Source organism: Entelurus aequoreus, linkage group LG05, assembly GCF_033978785.1.
Source record: "Entelurus aequoreus isolate RoL-2023_Sb linkage group LG05, RoL_Eaeq_v1.1, whole genome shotgun sequence".
NCBI lineage: Eukaryota > Metazoa > Chordata > Actinopteri > Syngnathiformes > Syngnathidae > Entelurus > Entelurus aequoreus.
The window spans coordinates 15,171,062-15,195,049 of record NC_084735.1 but is presented as its reverse complement, the minus strand read 5'-3'; the positions used below and the strand labels follow the sequence as shown (position 1 = coordinate 15,195,049).

Below are 23,988 nucleotides of genomic sequence, written 5' to 3'. Positions count from 1 at the left end.
CCTCGATGAAAGACAACATTTTCCAAGGTGGCTTATGTTGGTCTTGTGCTTTGTCGACGGAAACTCCGGTGAGTGGAATGATGCTAGCCTTGTAGCTTAGCATGCTAGTTGAAGCTATCTCGGCTAATTGTTCAGTCTGTTGTGTTATAATAAGTATTGTTGTTAAAACTTCACTCTGGTTCGTGTTTTTGGTCTTAGAGGGGTCCTACTTCAATGAAAGACTGCATTTTTTGAACGTCGCTCCTGTGGGTCTTGTGCTTTGTGGAATGCAACTGGTGAGTGGAATGTTAATAGCCTTGTAGCTTAGCATGCTAGTTGAAGCTATTTCGGCTAATTGTTCACTTAATTGTGTTCATAATAAGTGTTAATGTGAATAAAACCATTCAGGTGTAGTGAACGTAAAATATATTTACATCAAACATTTGTATTTATTTCATGCGCAAACCTGTGTTAAACTAGATTTAAACATTTGTTGTTCAGCTAAGGGAGATTTTAAGTTAGTTTACACACATTGGCTGTTAAAAGCTATTTAGATTTTTTGTCATTTTGAAATAATGTTCTGTGACCAAGAATAAAAATGTACTGTAAAGTTAAGTAGGTTTATAGAAATGTAGAATTTTAAGACTTAAAAAAAGATATAGGGTGGTTTTTTTTGTTAGATTTTTCCTGCTTTTTTAATTTAATTTTTTAACCAAATCTGTACTGAACTAAAGTAAAAACTAGGGCTGCAACTAACTAATTTGATAATCGATTAATCTGTCGATTATTACTTCGATTAATCGATTAATAATCGGATAAAAGAGACAAACTACATTTGTATCCTCTCCAGTATTTTATTGAAAAAACCCACCATACTGGCACCATATTTATTTTGATTATTGTTTCTCAACTGTTTATAAATGTTGCAGTTTATAAATTAAGTTAATTAAGTTGTAGCTGAGATAGGCTCCAGCGCCCCCCGCGACCCCGAAGGGAATAAGCGGTAGAAAATGGATGGATAGGAAGTTAAAGTACCAATAATTGTCACACACTAGGTGTGGTGAAATTTGTCCTCTGCATTTGACCCATCCCCTTGATCACCCCCTGGGAGGTGAGGGGAGCAGTGGGCAGCAGCGGTGCCGCGCCCGGGAATCATTTTTGGTGATTTAACCCCCAATTCCAACCCTTGATGCTGTGTGCCAAGCAGGGAGGTAATGGGTCCCATTTCTATAGTCTTTGGTATGACTTGGCCGGGGTTTGAACCCACAACCTATTAAGGTTTATAAAGGAAAAAAAAAAGAAAAGTAGCCTCTGCGCATGCGCATAGCATATATCCAACGAATCGATGACTAAATTAATCGCTAACTATTTTTATAATCGATCTTAATCGATTTAATCGATTAGTTGTTGCAGCCCTAGTAAAAACATCCATCCATCCATCCATTTCCTACCACTTGTCCCTTTCGGGGTCGCGGGGGGTGCTGGAGCCTATCTCAGCTGCATTCGGGCGGAAGGCGGGGTACACCCTGGACAAGTCGCCACCTCATCGCAGGGCTAACACAGATAGACAGACAACATTCGTAAAAACAGCCATGTTTATTTTTAAGAATTGTATGAGGGACAAGCAGTAGAAAATGGATGGATGGATGAACTTTAATAAAATGTCTATTACTACATGTAACAACTTAAAATACTTTACAAACCACAACATATTATAATTTTTACAGCATAAAAAATACAGAAATGTGCAAAAAAATTGCTTTCGAAAGCTATTTTGTCCGAAATTATTTAGTGTGCAGAGCTTTTACTGTGAAGGCCGGAAGTGTGCTGTTGGTCTTTAAGGTGTCTTGACATGTTATAGAGATGGCATTTATGGCTCTTTAAAGGGAGCGGGATCTTGAGGAGCCGTTAGTTTCAAAGAGCCGCTCAAAATCAATCAATCAATCAATCAATGTTTCTTTATATAGCCCTAAATCACAAGTGTCTCAAAGGGCTGTACAAGCCACAACGACATCCTCGGTACAGAGCCCACATACGGGCAAGGAAAACTCACCCCAGTGGGACGTCAATGTGAATGACTATGAGAAACCTTGGAGAGGACCGCATATGTGGGTAAGCCCCCGCCCCCCTCTAAGAATGGCTCGTTATTCTCGTTCTGTTTTTCGTCTATTCATCCGTCATCTGACATTCAAAACCAAAATAAAGACTCTAATCTGCTTGTTTCTTCCAAGCTCATCAAACATGCTCTCTTTCTCTTGCTACTTGCCCCCGGTGAGGAATCGCCCCTGGACTTGTTGGTATGCCTACAATTTGCGGGACTGCGAAAGCAATTATTGAAATAGCTGCGACTGTAGACACAAACTTGTTTCTTGGTGTTTGAAGTATTCCATTTTCATGTTGCATCCGCGCCTGCCTTTGATCTCAGGTGGGATTAAGGTTGCGTATTATTATGTCCAACTTTTTATGAACTTATGACTCACAAAATGCCGCGATCAAATGTGAGAAAGAAAAAAAAGAGCTCGATGAATTTTTAAGAAGGTGACGGCGTGGAGTTGATGAATGTTCCATCAGGCGTCCCTCCTCATCCTTTACACAAGCTGCGAAAGGAAGCTTCCTCTGCGTGAATACATGAAATATGAGGGCACACACGCCATCTTTCACGCTTCCCTTTTCTGAGCACATTCAATCGGCCCCGCTACATGTCAGACTTTTCCTGTTGAGGGATGCCCTCGGGCCGTCCCATTAATCTCCTTTTTAACAGGAAGCCAGGGTGATCCATTTGTCTTTTCGCTTTTGACTCAAGTGCTTAAAACTCGCTCTGACCCTCTAATAAAAAGAAAAGGCACTACAAAATGGCCTAAACTTTTTGACTTGGGGGATGCATTGGACTTAAAAATTTGGCCGACTGCATGTAAAGTAACAATTTGGGGTGTCCCGATACTTAGACAAACTTTAATGATCCACAAGGTACCAGTACCAAAATGTATTTCGATACTTTTTCGGTACTTTTCTAAAAAAGGGGGACCACAAAAAATGGCATTATTGGCTTTATTTTAGCTAAAAATCCTAGGGTAAATTAAACATATATACTTCGTATTGCAATAGAAGAACAATGTTGTCCTTAAATAAAATAGTGAACATACTAGACAACTTGTCTTAGTAGTAAGTAAGCAAACAAAGGCTCCTAATTTGTCTGCTGACGTATGCAGTAACATGTTGTCATTTCTCATTCTATTTTGTCAAAATTATAAAGGACAAGCTTTAAAAATTGATTATTAATTTACTTGTTCATTTACTGTTAATATCTGTTTTATTTCCGTTTCAACATGTTCTATCTACACTTCTGTTAAAATGTAATAATCACTTATTCTTCTGTTGTTTGATACTTTACATTAGTTTTGGATGATACCACAAATTTAGGTTTCGATCCGATACCAAATTGTTACAGGATCATACATTGGTAATTTTCAAAGTCCTCATGTGTCCAGGGACGTGTTTCCTGAGTTAATAAACATAATATGAATTCTAAAAAAAGGAAAAAAGATTGTGACGATAAAAGGTATCGACTAGATACGCTCCTGTACTTGGTATTATTACAGTGGACGTTAGGTGTAGATCCACCCATGGCATTTGTTTACATTGTGATGCCGGTGAGCTACGGTGTGTAGTGAAGCATGTTTAGCTATTCCTCGTCCTGCAGTGATAATGATCCTTGGAAGAAACTTACTTTATTTGTCGCCATGGAGGCGAAGATTAGTGATTTAGAAGTAGCTAAAACACTGCTGACTGCGGAAGGACGTTTGCCGCTAGCTAGCTAGCCATGTCTTAAAGCACCTCTTCCTGAGGGTGTTTCAGTGTTATAACTTCACTTTTATCTTTAGCTTTCAGGCCAAAACGCGTCCATTCTCCCTTTTCTGTCTACACACTGTGTCTGCTTGTAAGTACTCCGTGATTGTGCGCTGCCGAACATGCTCCTCTGCTCGTAAAACCAGCAACGTCATGACGTGACAACGCGCCGTCATGCCCGAGAACTGGTACTTTTCAGAGTATAGTACCGTTTTTTAATCATTAGTACCGCGATACTAGATAGTACTTTATTGATTCCTTCAGGAGAGTTCCCTCAGGAAAATTAAAATACCGGTATACTGGTACTATACCAGTATGGTATACCATACAACCCTAGTAACAATTTATATATACATTAGGGGTGTGCATCTCTGATATGCATCGAGATACATGGGTTATGATACGATTCACTGACAATACTTTTTAAAACATTTCGATTCGATGCAATGTGATGCAGATGTAAGCTTTGCATGGTGAAAAGGAAAATAAATGTATCATGTCAGAACGTTTATTCCTTAAGGAAGGTTAAGGTTAGGTGGGATTTACCCTGGATAACCTTATCCGGCTTAGTGTAATCAAGGCCTTAGTGTAGAAAATCAAATACTTTTCAAAGTGGCGTTCTGCTGGTTACTGTGCAGTTAGGTCTTTATCTTGAACACAATAAACAGTGTAGTAGATGCTGTGATTACCTTGCCGAGTTGTGGCTAAGTTGGGGCTTGAAGTCTTTTAAATCTGTGTCCTTGTCTTGCCAGATGGTAGCTATGCTAGCATTAGCATCCCTATCTCCCTCATCGCCCGCTTGAGTGTCTCCATACAGGCTAGTCGTGCTCCCGCTACTTTATTGCTGTTTTCCAAACGTTACAAATAGCCATACTTTTATATCCAACTGGCTATTATTTAAAAAAAAATAAAAATATCAGAACATTTACCACCCTTTAGATTTGAATATTTGGGGGTGCATTTTTTATTAACTGTTTCAGTGCTATCTGTCTACGAGAACGTTATTCTCGTATTACGTCATCACAGAAGTCACGCAAGATTAGAGCGGTCATATTTTGCAGCAGAGCTTTAATCACCCGATTCATGGCTCTCCAACCGGACATCAACCGTTCCATACTAGATATCAATTGATCGCTCGCCAAACGACATTCATATCTCTGAAGTTAATATCGGCTTATACACCCCCGTGTGTGTGTGTGTGTGTGTGTGTGAGTGAGTGAGTGTGTGTGTGTGTGTGTGTGTGTGTGTGTGTGTGTGTGCGCGCGCATCTCTACCTTAAATGGTGATTCGATATGAATCTTGACGCATGAGTTACGATACGATTCAGTAACAATACTTTTTAAAACATTAAGATTCAATGCGATGCGATTTGATGCAAATGTAAGCTTTGCATGGTAAAAAGAAAATTAAATGTATCATGTCAGAATAATGTCATGTTTAATTTTTAATTAGACACATACAAAACAGGCGGTTCCTGTATTATTAGCAAAAAGAACTATCAACTTCAAGGCATTGCAATCCATAAACCTAAAACAATGTGAGTTAAATGCAACTTATGATTAGAACTATAAAATAATTTTCTTCTGTTTATTCTTAGTTTAGTTGTATTATTATGTGTTCTACAATGTTAAATGTTAGACTATCAAATTTGATCAAAAGACTGAAGAGTTGAGAGATTCACCAACAAACCAAATCTACTGACTGGCTCATTGACATGAATGATGGGTTTGTTTTTATATGAAGCGTGACAGTGATGAAACATTTACATATCAACCAAGACAGAAACAGCGGCAGCTTTGCACATAGTGGGTGTGCGTCTTCTCTCTGCTGTGACCGGAATGGAATGGACTTCATTGTCATTGTACTTAAAACTACAAGGAAATGTATATTTATATTCAGTACAAGCTGTCTAAGAGCAGACATTCCGTGAGGAAAGGCTCACAGCAGCACCGCTTTTACGTTGAGGACATTAGTGTTAGGTGCTTTCATGTCTCTAAACATCAAAAACAAATTGCTCGATTTATCGCTAGTCGCTTTTGAGAAAGAAAATCACGAAGTGGAATTGGAAAGATTCTAGATTTAGCCAGAAAGTCGCCAAGTTGACAACACTGCGCTGAGGTGGGTGTATAAAATAAAGACACAAAGACCTGCCTTACGTTGCTTCTGATTGGTTCACATTGTGTGGTGTCTTCCCTGGTTTGCTAGATTTAGGCAAAATAATTTATGGATTGGTCTGTAACAGTTTTTTTTTTTTTTGTCCTGTCCAGCCACTCAGGAAGATCATGTTGTTGATGTAGATGCCCATATCAGCTGTACATATTCACTTTACTAAAGAGAAGTGTGAGATGCTTCTCCTGTTGCCTTATTTGTATCTGACTTTATTAAATGCATTTATATTAATGTTTGGCGCAGGAGGGGATAGAAAGAAGAAAAAAAAAAGGAAGACGGGGGAAATTGCGGGAACAAGACAAAGAGACAACAGAAACAACATCAGCAAATACAATATGTACAAATATGATACGAAAAGTAATAGAGAAGCAGTTGGTGAAGTAAATATTAATAACACAGAAATGACAATGAACATTATTTCACTACAAATGGAGCAATCAAATATAAATTAAATAAACATTGTCCAATCAAAGACTACAACAAAACAAGAGCATATGATAACTGTCCATGGTTAACGAAAGTTTTGCAAAATGCTTGTAAAAAGAAAAATGCATTATACAGGAATTCTATTAGACAGAGAACCAAAGAAGCTGAGGATAAATATAAAAAATATAAAAATAAGTTAATCAGTATTATAAGGATAAGTAAGAAAGAATACTACAATAATAAACTAGAGCGTAATAAAGATAATATAAAAGGGATATGGAACATATTAAACAGTATAATAAGAGATGGTGTCAAACAAAACAGCTTACCTAAATATTTCAAAGAAGATGATATTGAAAATTACTATATGGAGGAGGTGGCAGATCGCTTCAATCACTTTTTTGTTAAAGTAGGCCCTGATCTAGAGAGTAAAATTATGGATCGAGGGGTGGAAGGGGAGCATATGGGGGATCTGGTGAAGAGAAATCCATGGTCAATGTTCCTTGAGAGAGTCGAAGAGAAGGAAATATTGGACATAGTAAAAAACTGTAAAAATAAACAATCAACAGATTTTAATGATATTGACATGTCATTGGTCAAACTGGTCATTGAGGGGATTTCTAAGCCACTTACTCACATATGCAATTTATCATTTCAAACCGGTTCATTTCCAAATCAAATGAAAATAGCAAAGGTCATTCCACTGTATAAAAATGGGAGGAAACACCTCTTCACAAACTACAGACCTGTCTCACTACTGCCTCAATTTTCAAAAATATTGGAGAAACTATTGAATAGCAGATTAGATTCATTCCTGGAAAGATATAATGTACTCTCAGAGAGTCAATATGGTTTTAGAACTAAAAGATCAACTTCTCAGGCATTGATGGAATCCATTGAAAGAATCACAGACGCAATTGATCATCATCAATATGCAATTGGCATCTTCATTGACTTCAGAAAAGCTTTTGACATTATCAATCACAATATATTAATTAATAAACTGGAGAAAATTGGTATAAGAGGTATGGCAATAGACTGGATAAAAAGCTATTTGGACAGAGGGAAACAGTTTGTGAAGCTGGGAAACCATAGCTCAAATTGCTTGGACATTGCTTGTGGAGTCCCCCAGGGGTCAGTATTGGGACCAAAACTTTTTATACTGTACATAAATGGTATTTGCCAAGTATCCAAGTTGCTGTCTATGGTACTTTTCACAGATGACTAATGTATTTTGCTCTGGTGATGATCTAGATACATTACAAAAGAACATAAATGAAGAGTTGTATATACTGAAATTATGGTTTGACTGGAACAAATTATCTTTGAATGTGAGCAAGACCAAGTTTATGTTCTTTGGCAGGTTCAGGTTAAACACACAGTTAAAGATAGAAATTGATGGGGTGGCTATTGAGCAAGTGCACAAAATCAAATTCCTTGGTGTAACAATTGACGACAAGCTCAGCTGGAAACCACATATTACACATGTAAAATACAAAGTAGCAAGAAGTATAGCAGTCATAAACAAAGCAAAGCAGGTTCTGGATCATAAGTCACTCCACACTCTCTACTGTTCTTTAATCTTGCCATACTTAAACTACTGTACTGAAGTCTGGGGTGACAATTACAAAAGTTTGTTACAGTCACTAATCATTTTACAAAAAAGAGCAGTAAGGATCATTCACAAGGTCGGCTATCTGGAACACACCAATCCACTATTTCTACAGTCTAAATTATTAAAATTCACAAGACATCGTCTCATATCAAACAGCAATAACTATGTACAGGGCTAGGAACCATTTGTTACCACTGAACATTCAAAACATGTTTAGTGAACGTGAGGGGGGGGGGCATAGTTTGAGGAGAGAACTCAATTTCAAAATTCAGATGAGAAATTCCACCATGAAAAGTTTTCGCATTTCCATCACAGGTGTCAAGTTGTGGAACAATCTGAGTGAAGTACATAAGCAAAGTCCAAGCATCAATGTTTTTAAAAGAATGTACAAAAATATATTGTTCACAGGATATAATGAACTGCACTAAGAGTCAGTAGGTTTGTATGTGTATGTATATGTATACTATGTATACACGCTGTTGTGTCACATTCATAGTTACTTGTTAAATGTATGTTGTAGATATATATATATATATATATATATATATATGTATGTATATATATATATATATGTATGTATGTATGTATGTATATATATATATATATATATATATATATATATATATATATATGTATATATATATATATATATATATGTATATATATATGTATTTATATAACATAACATTTTTATATACTATTATTATTATTATTATTAAACATACAGTAAGTAATAAGAGGGGTGGGATTACATAAGTTTTTACTTCTTCTCACTCCTTTTCGGATATGTTTACATTAATGTTTATTTTCATTTCTTGTTTCTTTTTGCTTTTTATTATTACTATTATTATTATTATTGTTTTTGTTATTCATTCTTGAATGGCTTTTTTGTTGTTTTTTGCAAAATTTGTTTGTTTTTGTTTTGTCTACATATTCGAAATAAACATGAAAACAAACAAACAAATACCAATAGAAATACTAGCACTATTGATAATGAATAATAATGATAATTACCTCTATCAATAATACAATTGTTTCAAATGCAACGATACATATGTAATGATAACTTGAATTGAAAAAAAAAAGAAAAATGAAAAAAAGCAGATAAATGGAGGGGAAGAAATAGAAGCAAACTGTATTCACCTTGTAGATTGTTATAGTAACTTTAGGTTAAGCTTTGTCAGTGTGCCATGTTTTACCCAGTTTCTCCTAGGGGAACAACGTTAATATATGTTTGATGAAAAGTGATTATATACATGAGTGTATGTATGCATATGTGCTTGTATATGTACAGTATGTGTATATGTATGTTTGTACAGTGAATGTATATGTACAGTATGTGTATATGTATGTTTGTACAGTGAATGTATATGTACATTATGTGTATTTATGTTTGTACAGTGAATGCACATGTACAGTATGTGTATTTATGTTTTTACAGTGAATGTACATGTACAGTATGTGTATATGTATGTTTGTACAGTGAATGTATATGTACAGTATATGTATGTTTATACAGTGAATGAGGGTGTGGATGTATGTGGGAGCGTATGTCCCTGTGTGTGTAGGTAAGTACCAATGTGTGCGTGTATGTATATATGAATGCATGTACGTAAGTCTGTATATATGTATGAATAATTATGTGTATTTGTATGTACAATATATTTGTCTCCCAGTGTGTACGGGAGCCAAAGTACGGCTCCAGCCACCCAGAGAGCCCAACCCAAAGCAGCAGACGTGGTGCCCAGGGAACAAGGGACCTCCGGCCCCACGCAATCAGGCTGGCTAGCGACAGGACTCCCACCGTGCCTGTGATTGGTTATTCCGGTAAGTCAATCAGAAATACTCGAACTACGGGAGGCCGTGATGAAACAGGTTATATATTATAAAAAAATAAATATAGAGTAATAAATGGAAGGGGAATTATAAGCGTGAGAAATGTCAAGTGTTAAGGGTTAAATTGCGTGACTCTCATGCTCAAAGCGTGAGGCTTGGCAGCTCTGAGCTAGGTCTTTAGCACAATGAACAGTGTAGTAGATGCAGTCTTTACCTCGCAGGGTTGTGACTCAGTTGGAGCTGGAAATCTTAGCTCCCTCATCGTCGGCTTATGTTTCGATGCCTTCACAACAGGTGAGTGCTCAGATTAGTCGTGCTGCCGCTACTTTGTCAGCATGTCTGTGATGTGGACATCATTTTTACAAAGAGAAAGTCCAATCGGAGCAACAGCGCCAAGCAAGTGTGACGTCATGCTCGCTGCAGTTTGCCTTTCGTCAGGGACTTTAAGGGACAGAAGTAGAGACTCTAAACAAGACTACATTTTATAATAATCCCCCCACACCCATTATGTGTTGTGCTTGGATGTTTCTTATAATACCCACAAAGTTCAGTGAACATGTTGTTGTGTGACCATATGTGTTGACTTTTTGTGTTAGTTAATTTGCGTTTTGGATTGAGTTATATATAAAAAAATGCTGTGCTGTGTAGACTTCAAAGTGAAATTCATGGTCATTAACCTGAATTACTCACATTGTCCTCAATATGGCGGCAAATTTGCAGCAGTTTTACTGTCAGATATTTCAAGTTAAAGTAGAGGTACCCCGCAGGTCAGCTGCCTTTTTAAACTTGTGGTCTCATAGGCCAAATTAATCACACCAGTGGGACGCACCTGGCCAATGGGCCGTAGTTTGGACACCACTAATTTAGATCGTTACCGCGTTGTATTCCTGATTGCTCAAGTGCAAACATCTGCGTGGTAACTTTGCAGCGCGTCTGTCATCATGCTGCAATTAGCGGTAATGTGTTAGCTTGACATCTCGTTAGGCAAAGACCAGCACCACGCGGGGCACTGATTGAATGCGCCATGAATGATTCATGGCACAGAGTTAACGTTTTTTGATCGAGTTTGAATTTGCTGTGTTGATTGTTGGTGGAATTAGGAGATTGTTTCACAAGTCAATCATCAGGTGGCTCAAGTCTTCAAAGGATATGTTGACCCTGAAGAGAAAACTCCTCAACTGTGCGCCTGTCTTTGTCCTTGAACGATTTGGATCTGATTGACAGGTGATGTTTCTAACCTTTGCATGCTGCTGAGCCACAATGCAGCAGATTTGTAATTAGGGCCTATAAAAAACAATTGGGGGCTTGTACTTAGCTAATCCCTTTGTTAGAATCATATATAAAAAGTCAGACAGAGACTGAGTTGTATGAAAACTGAAGCAATTTATGTAATAAAAAATGTAAATCCAATTAATCCGTTCCAGACAAGCAAAAATATGAATACAATGGATCGCTATTACTCTCGATCTGCTGCCTTCCTGACGCATCCATGGTAGTTGCATTCGGTCTAGTCCTTAATGTTGGTCGTCCATGTCCGACTTCTCTTTTCATCTATCTTGCCTTTCATCAGCTGTCTTTGTACACTTTTCTGATCAAATTACCAAAATATTTTAGTTTTTGTGATTTCATTTAGTAGTAGTTTTTTTTTTTTTTTTTTACCATTCTTCCTTTCTTTTAGTTTGTGTGTTGTTTTGAAATCCATCTTTGACTAGGGATTGGTACTGAAGGCGCTCCTCTTTTAGCACTGACTGCACTTGGCGATCACTCCAGCAGCACTGAGAGCGGACTCAGCCACACTACCTCGAGGTAATGTCACCATTTTCAATGCCAACAAAGAAATTGAACTAACAACGCTCCAATGTAAGTGAAGTAAGGCTCCACTATACTAAACATGTACTATCTTGATGCTAATATACATTGGCTTTGCTATTGACATGCTACTGATTAGCATTTGTGATTTCACATGGCGATCTCAATCAAACCTACAGCGATTTTACAATCAAAAGGATGGTGCATTATAAGTACAATACTTACAGTATTAACACTTTTTAGGGCTTAACAAAACACACACCATGAATTATACACAACTGCTATCTAACGTCTTAGACTTGCAACTCTAATTGCAACTTATTGTCATACTTGCAAATGAGACTCAGGAATGTGATAATAAAACAAGACATAACTGGACAGCAGTTGTCATAATCATCATCTTTAAATGTTGCAATTATAAATGCCCATTTAATATAAAAAACAATAGATATTCAATAACACACACAAAAGTACCAAAAACTGATACGTTGAATACCAGCATTGATTCCCATTGTACTGGGAATTGGTATCGTATCGGTTCAAACGTGGAATGGTACCCTATACAGAATTGGGTGTAGTACAATTACTGTAGAGAAGAATGACAAAAGTAAAAGTTGTCATCCAAATAATTACTTTAGTAAGTACTGTATTCAGTGAGAAAAAAACTGCTCAAATACTGAGTAACTGGTGAGTAACTTCTGATTTATTTAGTAGCTATTTTTTAATAGTATTGCACTACAATATAATATAGGGACGGCGTGGCGAAGTTGGTAGAGTGGCCGTGCCAGCAATCGGAGGGTTGCTGGTTACTGGGGTTCAATCCCCACCTTCTACCATCCTAGTCACGTCCGTTGTGTCTTTGGGCAAGACACTTCACCCTTGCTCCTGATGGCTGCTGGTTAGCGCCTTGCATGGCAGCTCCCGCCATCAGTGTGTGAATGTGTGTGTGAATGGGTGAATGTGGAAATACTGTCAAAGTGCTTTGAGTACCTTGAAGGTAGAAAAGCGCTATACAAGTATAACCCATTTATCATTTATTTACAATATATAACAGGGCTTATGTTAGCATATGCTCAGCTGAAACATAAAAATATGCACAACTCAGCGTGACAACTCAGCCTAAAAGGAATTTTTGCAGGCTAAAATGTGAACATCTGACACAGATGATGATGTAAATGTTCTTTTTCATACTTTGTAAGTAAATATTAAAGCGTTATGACATCATGTCACTTTTTACAGTGTGTAGTTGGATTCATGTGACTAACAGGCTCCGTTTGATTGGTGAAATGTAGTCATGCGACAGAAGTCTCTAACGAGCCAAATGAACGTCTTTGCAAGCAGTAATCAATAAATTGAAAAATAGATATAATGATGTAAATAAATGCAGCAATCGAAATGAAACTTAATGTAACAAAGTAAAAGTAGCGTTTGTTCTTAATAAAACACTCAAGTAAAAATTAAGACGTTGCATTAAAACTACTACTAAAAAGGTTACTTAAGTAAATGTAATGTTATCACCCACATTTGCTTCTCCATAACCACAGCTCAAATGCTTCTTGTTTTTTTGATAAGTTTGTTGGTAATGTCCATGTTTTGGAACTGTACAGTAGGATAGAACACAGCGTTGTATCATCCTTGTTTCACTATGAATTTTTGCAGGTGTTAGTAGTTTTTATATTTTCAATAAGATTTCCTGGCTATTTAAATGTATTTTTATTTAATTGTCAGTTCTTTTACTATCCAAGTGCATTTAAGCAAGCTATTCCCCTTAATACTTGTTTCATAGGTCTGCCATAAATTAGGACTATTTGAAGAACTGGCTCACGACCATTGCTTTGTTTTTTTTACATGAGTTTCTATTTTCAGTTTTTTTTTTTAATATATTAAATTATATTATCATCTCTTACTCCTTTTAATCTACTTGTTAATTTCATGTTAACTGTTTACTTTCTGCTGTCACGCGCTTCCATCTACACTTCTTAAACTTTACTAAGCACTTATTTCTTGGTGTTTGTGAGCTCTTATCACGCCGTCACTTAAGGACCGGCACGTCCCTCTCTCTCTCTGCCCCGGAGAGCGAGGATGCACCTGCACGTTGACAGCGGGAGCAAGCGTTCTGTCACAAAGACAATGTCACAGTGTTGTGACTCGGACAATATACCCTTTTTGAGTGGCGTGTAGTCGGGTGCACACGACACCGTGAGACACAAGCGCGCACACAAGAGACTCACGGAGCAGTAGGCTGTCATCATGGCGTCACGTGGAAGCCAAACGACGCGGCATGTTCAGATGACGCCATATAAGCGCACTTTGCGAAGGTCATGTGACCAATGGACCGGAGCAAGTGATCTTAATTTAGACTCGTTATTTAATCACGGAGGTTCAAATATATTAAGTGTCATTAGAGAGCTGTAATATATATATTTATATGCTGGATCACGTTTAGCATGAGATTTTGTTGTTACGTAGATGTGTACATTAAGGGTACAAGTTGGGGGTTTTCACCCTTTTTACATGTCAGTGGTATGCCTGAAAGAAGGAGCTTGGACTATTTAAGGGAGGCTGCTCATTCAGTCGAGGTGGGAGTAGGTAAGCAGGTTGGTTGTGGAGAGTTAGACTATAGTGCAAACAGGGATTTTTTGTATATACTTTTCTTTTTCACAAATTATGGGACGGTATAGCTCGGTTGGTAGAGCGGCCGTGCCAGCAACTTGAGGGTTGCAGGTTCGATCCCCGCTTCCGCCATCCTAGTCACTGCCGTTGTGTCCTTGGGCAAGACACTTTACCCACCTGCTCCCAGTGCCACCCACACTGGTTTAAATGTAACTTAGATATTGGGTTTCACAATGTAAAGCGCTTTGAGTCACTTGAGAAAAAGCGCTATATAAATGTAATTCACTTCACTTCACTTCACTATATATTTTTGCACCCTGTGCACTGCTGTCCTTGAGTTGGTGCAATGAACATCTCCAACTTGAAATCTGCGACAGCAATCATTGGTTGCATGGTTATAGATTTTTTTTTTGAGGGAACCCACAACATTTGGTGTCAGAAGTGGGATGGCCAGTCGTCAGCGACCCACACCAGCTCCGATGCTCCGCCACAGTTCTCCACTGAAGGTCGCCAGAAGTCAGGCAGGTGGCGCAGCGGTGCTAAACAGAGCCCCGCAGCAGAGGACATTGAGAACTAGCTGCTGCGCTTTGAGCGCATGGCAAAGACATGGGCGTGGCCAGGGGATAAGTGGGTGTGTCGTCTAGTTCCTCTGCTCACAGGGAAGGCAGTGGAGGCCTACACCGCCATGACTAAGGAGAATGGCCATTCATACCCAGACCTGAGGGACGCCTGCTCATGATGAAGTTTTACATCTCGAGACCTACTGACAGAAGTTTCGCTCTGCTACAGTGCCATTGGGGGAGAACCCAGCAGAAACCTATCACCGCCTGCGAGGTCTCTATCGGCGCTTGGTTCGGCTGGAGCATATCGTCTTGGAGCAACTTCTCCGCGTGCTTCCTGAAGACCTCTGCACGTGGGTGAAGGAACACAAGCCCACCGACGGCCTAGCTGCTGCTAAGCTAGCCCTGCAAAACCTCAACGCCAGGAGAGGAGGCCGAGCAACCATGACGTACAGTCGTCAGACCTCATCAAAGTCCAGATCACCGCCTAGAACTACCCAGCAGCCACCTGGACCCCGAAGCCCAGCAGCAAGTGAGCGAAGCACTGGTAAGGAGCTCAGAGCGTCTTTGTGCCCGCTACGAAAAGCTCAGTTAGGTGGGGCCCGTTTCCCCCCCATGCTGAATCTACGAACAGTAAGGGAAGGTGCCAACGATTAAAAAAATGTGACTGTTAAGGGTGAACCAGTATCTGCTTTAGTGGACTCTGGTAGTTTCTTGTCGCTAGTTCGAAGGATTTTAGTGCCAACAGGCATGGTTGACTACAGCAGGATGGAGGACATTTTGTGTGTGCACGGAAACAAACACTCCTACCCTACGGTAGATGTTACAATTGTTGTGGACGAACAATCCTATCTACTAACTGTAGGAATGGTGGACAGTCTGCTGGTGGAAGCCATTTTAAGATGGGACTTACCAGTGTTATTGGATGTGCTGATGGAAGACAGCATGGTAACTTGTCAGTTTCTGTGGTCAGGTGAGCCCAGGTCAGAGCAAGTGCTGGGACTAGTCAGTAGAAGGGAGGCATGGAGGAAACCCCTACCTCTAATCCCTTCTCCACCCTGGACATTAGTCTATTTGAAGAGGCTACAAAAGGCCAGCGGTAGTCACGCCAACAGCGGCGCTTTGAAAAAGTTCTGCAAGCAGGGGAGCCAGACCTCAAACAGACATTGGGAAAGGACATATGAGAGGTGCCAAAATACATTAGGGCTTTGCAAAAGGGGATGTGACTCTTCAACCTTTGTTTGAGAAAATGGTAACAAACAGTATTTTGTGCTAGAAAATGACATTTTGTTTGTTAGCAGAGGGTGCCAAAATACTAGTGGTACCGGGAACGTCTCGACCCCTTATTTTACACCTGGCATATACCGTACCCTGAGCAGAACATTTAGGCCGCAACAAAGCATACTTATGATTAAGCTCTAGGTTTTATTGGCCGTCTATATATGCAGATGTACAGACTTTTTGCAAGACATGTCCCATATGCCAAAAGACTTTTAATATCCATAAAGCAGACCGGACTTGTTTACAGCCACTACTCATAATAACCCAATTTCGTTGTATAGCCATGGACATTGTGGGTCCATTAGTTAAGAGCAGTGGTTATAGATTTTTTTTTTTTGAGGGAACCCACAACATTTGGTGTCAGAAGTGGGATGGACAGTCGTCAGTGACGCAAACAACATCCCAAGAAGCGTGCAGGCCTGCGCTCGCAAAAATGGGAGCTCATGACAGCAGAGGAAGGTGCAGACGTCCGTGACTAGACAACAGATGAGGACATGGATGGCAGACTTTGCTGAGAGCACAGCACATGTTCTTGACCACTTCACCCCAACGCGGACCAGTCAGCTCAACCAAGTGTTTCAGAAAGTGCCAGAACTGTTTGATACCAACCCAGGGAGGACAGGGCTTGTTGAGCATGCCATCTGCCTGAGGGAGGGACAGCCTATCCGCCAGCGGTCCTACAGAGTTCCCTAACATCTGGTGTCGCCACTGCGCGAGGAAGTGGAGGAGATGCAGCACTTCGGGGTGATCGAGCTATCGCAGTCCGAGTGGTGCAGTCCGGTGGTTATTGTGGTGAAGAAAGTTGGTACGCTGCGCATCTGCATGGACATTCGCAAACTCAATGCCAACTCTGAGTTCGACACGTACCTGATGCCCTTTGGTGATTACCTGCTGGAGAGGATTTGCAATGCCCAGTTCATAACCACCCTTGACCTCTGTAAAGGCAACTGGCAAGTGCCCTTTGAAGAAGCCAGTTGCCCTTACACCGCCTTCCAGACATCTACTGGTCGGTTCCAATTCACGGTGATGCCGTTTGGACTGCACAGCGCGCCAGCCACCTTCCAGAGACTGACAGACTGTGCTGCAAGGGTGTGAGGACTGCAGCGTTGCCTACCTGGACGATGTGGTAATCTACAGTAACACCTGGGAAGATCACCTGAGCCACCTACAGCGAGTACTGAGTCGGAACCAGCAGGCAGAATTAAGCCTGAATCCGGCCAAATGTTAGTGGGCCAAGGAGGAGGCCAAGTACCTTGGCTATCGTTTGGGATGTGAAGTGCGACCACAAGTGGATAAGGTGGAAGCCATCCGCAGCTGCCTGTGGCCTCGGACAAAAAAGGTGGTGAGGTTCTTCTTAGACCTGGCGGGCTAGTACAGGTGGTTCGTCCCGCAGTTTGCCACCATTGCTGCTCCACTCACAGCTCTGATGGCAAAGAACCAGAGGAATTCTGTCTGTCGTCTGGAGCGAAGCCTGTGAAACCGCTTTCAGGATATTAAAAGACTGCCTGTGTTCATCATCTATGCCAAGAATGCTGGACTTAAAGAAGCAGTTCCTCGCCGAGACCGACGCGTCTGCTGTTAAACTAGGGGCAGTCCTAGCACAAGGAGATCCTGGGGCGGAACAACCAATCCTGTATCTTGAGTCGGAGGATGCTGCCACGTCAGACCAGGTGTTCCAACGTGGAGGAGGAGGGCCTCGCCATCAAGTGGGTCCTGGAGCGCTTGAGGTACACCTGTTGGAAACGGAGTTCGACCTTGAGACGGACCACCGTGCCTTGACCTGAATTAATTCAATGAAGTAACACAACAGCCGCCTCACCTGTTGGTACCTATCACTACTACCGTACCAGTCCCAGATTAGACATGAAACAGAGAAGAACAACGTTGTGGCAGACTACCTTCCCAGGTTGCCGTACATCGTCAACCTCTGTGAAGAAGGGTATAATGTGACTGTGCTCTTATCACGCCGTCATTTCAGCACCTCCCCCTTTCTCTCCAGCCTGGAGAGTGACGACGCACCTGCACATTGACAGAAAGAGCAAGTGTGCTGTCACAAAGACAATATCATAATGTTGTGACTTGGACAATATAACTTTTTTAAATGGCGTGTACCGGGTGCATGCGTCACCGCGAGACACAAGCACGCACAAAAGAGACTCACCGAACAGTAGGCTGTCATCATGGCGTCACATGGAAGCCTAAACGATGCGGCACGCTCAGGTGGCGCCGTATGCCGCATTTCAAGCTGGCTTAAAAATGAACTTAGCTATTAGTATACTTTATTTTAGCTGGGTGTGTAACATGTTTAGCCTTGCTCTCCAGTGATTGTGATACTTGCGATACCTAAGAAATGCAGTGTATTTGATGTAATAGAAGTGACTATTATTAACTTAAAGGAGTGGCTCCGCACTGTGTATGCCAGGAAACTCAAAATAAATACAGTATCAGCCAGAGGGGATCAACATTTGTGACCTGCATTAAAAGGCAATAATCGCAATGTTGATCACTAAAATCGGACGATTTTGATTGGATGGCTAATGGATCGGCACATTCCCACTGGTTACTAACTAATGAAACACATTACTTGATTGAGCTACTTATCAACAGCCCGTTTGAGCGCTCCCTCTTTGCAAAAAAAATGCAATTAATTGTGTTTATTGTTCTGGAGCGTATTTGCTCCTGATGTTTGCAGTGTAGAGGAGGAGGCAAAACACTTGACCTAGATCTTCCACTTAGGACATTTCTTCCTGGAGAGGACGAGATCTCACTGGGATCAGGAATTGCATACAAGCAACATCCTGATAATCTGCTTGGTCTTTAGGAAATAAAGGACCTCGCTCTTTAAATTTTTGGAGCTCGCTCGCTCGCTGCGTGGAAACAAAGCAGCCGGCAGGTGGGATCCTTCACAGCGATCGATGGTCACTTCATCATTTTTAGAATGAAGCAGCACTTCAGTCAAGCTGCTCTTCACTTTGCCTATTCTATAGCATCACCCATGCAATTAGCTGTTTGCCGTCTTTGCATTGAAGTGATGGCTGCATCCTGGGTCAAAGCTTCCTTGCCGCCAGCAGTCGAAAAAGCTTTTTCTCACATAACCCCCCCCCTCTCCCAACACCTCCCTTCACCACTCTCCTCCTCTTCCCACGCCTGGTTAACAATCCCGTGAATTATACGGCGATTGCATTGTATTTTTTATTTTTTTATTTTTTTTATCGGTGCACGCGGGGGCTGCGGGGGAAGTTAATCCCCTCACACATGAATAGAAAAGCACTCGGCCAGGCTCCGACCTGCAGGATGTGCAGCTAATGGACTCACGGACGCTCCTCAGCTTTGCTCCATGTGAGCTCAAGTGGGTCCAAATGTAGAGTTTCTCTCCAGAACACTTTGTGACACCTAATTTACTTCTCTTTACAGACACCGAGATCCGTTCCCTCTTCCACTGCATATTGTGCTCCTTTGCATTAGCACAAGCAGCTACCATCAGGCCCTTTTTTGGAGCATTAGTGCATCATTGGAACATTAGGCAATAATTTATATGGCTGGATCAAAACAAACACACACACACACTAACTTTAGCATCTCCACACTCTCCTCAGTCTCTTCTTGGGTGAAATGAGGAAGCAAAATTACAAAAATAAGCTGCAGTATTATACTCCACAGTCTCCACTCTGCTGCCCTCAGTCTCCTCATGACTAACGATTATAATTACCATTTGAGGACACGAATTGACAAAAATAAACACACACGCTAACATTTATTTACCCTGAACGCTGCTGTATGGTACTCCACAATCTCCACTCTTCTGCCCTCAGTCTTTTTTTGCGTAAGATTTGTCTCCAGGCTGATGACTCGCGTAACATTTAAGGGCACAAAATTACAAAAGCAAACACCGGCATAACTTATAAGCACACAAAACGGCAAAAATAAAAACTGTAATGTTAGCGTACCCTTCATTCCATGGTGTTTATATTCCAGTCTGCTAAGTAGGGCTGCACAATTAATCAAATTTTAATGTTGATCGCGATTTTGGCCACTACAATTAAATGAGGGTGATTGTCAGCGATATTAACATTTAAAAAAACAGACTTCGCTGCATTTCAAACCAAGCACGTTGACAACCAACAGTCAGCCAACCACGAAGGGGCGACCGATAAACAGTGGACTCATGTAAGAGTGAGTGACAAGAGGTTGAAGGTAGATCAGCCAGTAGCTCCTGAAAATATTAGGACAAATAAATGCATTATTACATTAGTGCCCTCCCCTCCCGCAGCGTTACACACAGGGTACCGACACGCACGCATTCCCTAAACATGACCGCACGCTTCGCCGTTGTCTGGATGAACCAACAACAAACGCCACATCGAGTTGCACGGCACATTGGTATGCACATTTACACAAATTATCGAGTTGTGGAAACACGTTAAGCATTAACAACACTTCCCTTCTTTGCCCGCGCTGTAAAGCTGGTTACTAACAGAGCGCCCCGACGAACAGCTGCAAAAGCAAGGGTGCCCAAAATACAGAGCGTAACATCACAAGTGCACTCAGGGACCCCATATCCCTCCACCTCTCTAAGACTCGCTAAAATAACGGACCTAATAATGTTTTATTTGGCCAAAGACAGTCGGGGGCGGCGTGGCTTTAGGCAACTTGAGGGTTACAGGTTCGAATCCTGATTCCGCCATCTTAGTCACTGCCGTTGTGTCCTTGGGCAAGACACTTTACCCACCTGCTCCCAGTGCCACCCACACTGGGTTAAATGTAGTGTAAAGATGTAGAAAAAGGGTTTCACTATGTAAAGCGCTTTGAGACTCTAGAGAAAAAGCGCTATATAAATATAATTCACTTCACTTCCTGTCCTATATATACTGTGAGCAGTACAATTAATGTTTGTTTATTTAAAATACAGACTACTTTGGACTGGTAGTAGTCAATGTTAACGAGGGGAATTTACACTTCAATGACTGTCGTTGACTTTGACAGTTAGGATTAGGGATGTCCGATAATAGCTTTTTTGCCGGTTTCCGATATTGTTTAACTCTTAATTACCGATACCGATATCAACCGATAGCGATATATACAGTCGTGGAATTAACACATTATTATGCCTAATTTGGACAACCAGGTATGGTGAAGATAAGGTCCTTTTTTTAAAAATTAATTAAATAAAATAAGATAAATAAATTAAAAACATTTTCTTGAATAAAATAGAAAGTAAAACAATATAAAAACAGTTACAATGAAACTAGTTATTAATGAAAATTTGTAAAATTAGCTGTTAAAAGTTAGTACTATTAGTGGACCAGCAGCACGCACAATCATGTGTGCTTACGGACTGTATCCCTTGCAGACTGTATTGATATATAATGTAGGAACCAGAATATTAATAACAGAAACAACCCTTTTGTGTGAATGGGGGAGGGAGGTTTTTTGGGTTGGTGCACTAATTGTAAGTATCTTGTGTTTTTTATGTTGATTTAATTAAGAAAAAAAATTTAAAAAACGATACAGATAATAAAACGATACCCATAATTTCCGATATTACATTTTAAAGCATTTATTGTCCGATATCGGCTGGCCGATATTATCGGACATCTCTAGTTAGGATTGCTCGTTTGCATTAAAGCATTTGTTTTTGTCACTACAATAGGGCGAAAGCATTCTTTCCCAGGCACACCCCCCTGGTTTTCGGAGTATAAATATTTGGTTAAATGAAAAAATTAGGGCTGTCAAACGATTTAACAGTTTAATTTTACTTTAATTTTTATATCGTTTTGCCATATTTTCAATTCTTGCTGCTTATTGTACAGTGTACTTCGTTGGGAATTTTTCAAATGTCTAGAGACTTTAAATGACTTTTAATTATATTTTTATTATTATAACGACTTGCTACTTTTTCTCCTTTAAAGCCGCCACTGTCCTCTTAATATTTGCACATTTTGTAGATGGCTGTCCACGCGGTTATATCTGGTATCATTAAAGTTATTGTCCACATGGCAGACATGCTCATTATGGTCCTGACAATCGCGTGCGTTTTGTTTACATGCGGTTCGGCAGCGATGTTTTCAGTGATCAGTCTTTTTTCCGTTGGCCGAGTTTTCGGTACATCACTTGTCAATAATGCGCAAATAGGCTATTCATACTGTAACAATCTGCTGGTGGTAATGTTTTGTTTTCTTGTGGTTTTGTTGTTAATTTTTCCCATGATTTCAAACACAGCGTCTGTGCCTAAAAGTGGATTGGTGGAGAATGAGGAGGAGGTGTTGCGGAGACAAAAGTGTTTGTAGAGGTGGAGGTAAAACGTCTTGGATTTGTGCCGTTTGTTATCATAGGATTGGCAATAAAAGTTAAAAAGAGCGTTGGACTTTGTAATTTCTTCTCGGGGCTACAATAAATTACATTACTTTAATTTATTTTCACGTAAAAAAAAAACGTATTTTCAAGGTGTGGCAGACATATTGCCGTGGCGGTACGTTACATTCAGTTATGTATTTATATACTGTATGTATCTCTATCTATATATTTATATATATATCTATATGTACAGATACATGTATATATATGTACATATATTTGTGTGTGTATCGTACTGTAGATATGTCAACATGCAGCGTGATGAAGAGTGCTGTGCTTGGAGTGTAACATAAAAGCGGTTAAATCCCTCTCGGCTGTCATGAGTCTGCCCTGCAAAATCCTCTGCTCCCTCCCTCCCTCCCCGCCATCCCTCACTTCATCCCTCTCTATCTCTCCTCCCCTCCTCCGCATCCTCCCGCTCTTTCCTCCTCCGCCACTCTCCTCCTGTGCGCACCAACACCACCACCAGCAGCGGCAAGCGGCATCGGCATCAGCGGTGCTCCTCTGACGCACCATCCGAGGATGAGCATCCTTCCTGCAGGCTGACTCCCTCGACATCCTCTTCACCCCTCGCCCCTTTTCTTGCTTTCGCTTCAGCTGTTTGTTGCAAGTGCTCTGCATGCTTTCTGACGGCGAGGATTTGCGCACTCTTGGCTGGGAATTTACTTGGAGAGTCACCATCATCATCATCGACCCCCCTCTTTTTCTTCTTGGTGTTTTTTGGAGGGTTGGGTAGGGGGGCATTCCTGCTAGATAAGAGTTTCAAAGGTGAGGAGAACATCGCTGGGATTGGAATATTCTACTCCTCCAGAGTGCATCCACTTGTCGTCGTCTCCCCACTGCGGGGGCTGCTGCGGATTTTAGCGCCTGCTCTCTCTCCTTGTCAACTGGGGGCGGGCGGGCGGGTGGCCGGGGGGGTGTCAGCAAACCATCCCGCACCAGGACCAAACCCGGAGCTGAGTCGGCGATGGCCCCCCTGTGACACGGCGGCGGGATCCTCGTAGCATGGCCCCAGCCCGGCGGGAGCGCAGCGGCCGGGAGATGCTCCTCCTGGCGGCGGTGGGCTGCCTGCTCCTGGGCGCCGCGCTGCTGCAGCCGGCGCTCGCCAAGGTGTGCAACGACCGCACCAAGCGCGGTCAGGACAACAGCTGGTTCGCCCGGGACGGTGAGGATTTGCCCATCATGGTGCTCATGCCCATGAACGAGTCGGCGCTGATGAGCAGCATCAGCCAGGGGATCGAACCCGCGGTGCAGCTGGCCATCCAGCACATGAGGGAGTCCAGGAAGTACTCGTTCTCCCTCATCACCAAAATCTACGACACCGAGGTGAGCTTGTCTTCCGGTCACTTCGTTAGGTACACCAGTACAATGCAGAAGGAAGATGACGTCATCTCACAGCATGTTTTTTATTATTATCATTATTATTAATCATCATCTGGAGTTCTCAGCATTCCTCCCGCTTTGAATTTGCACCGCCACTCCTGCCAGTGCCTGCAGATG

At 41.1% G+C, this 23,988-nt stretch overlaps 1 protein-coding gene across 4 annotated transcripts in view; it reads left to right on the top strand.

Moving 5' to 3' along the window:
- Positions 1-9,714: 9,714 nt before the first annotated feature.
- The window catches only part of gabbr2 (gamma-aminobutyric acid (GABA) B receptor, 2), a 353,468-nt gene continuing 339,194 nt past the window's right edge, over positions 9,715-23,988 (top strand). The window contains exons 1-2 of one of the 4 annotated variants that reach the window (XM_062047205.1): positions 9,724-9,862; positions 11,614-11,677. Coding sequence is in view for 1 of the 4 variants with exons in the window: in XM_062047202.1 (XP_061903186.1) it covers positions 23,494-23,814 (321 nt within the window). In the remaining 3 variants the exon portion in view is untranslated. Of the gene's footprint in view, positions 9,863-11,583; positions 11,678-23,493; positions 23,815-23,988 lie in introns of those variants that run through there. The other 3 variants (XM_062047204.1, XM_062047203.1, XM_062047202.1) reach the window with 3 other exon arrangements.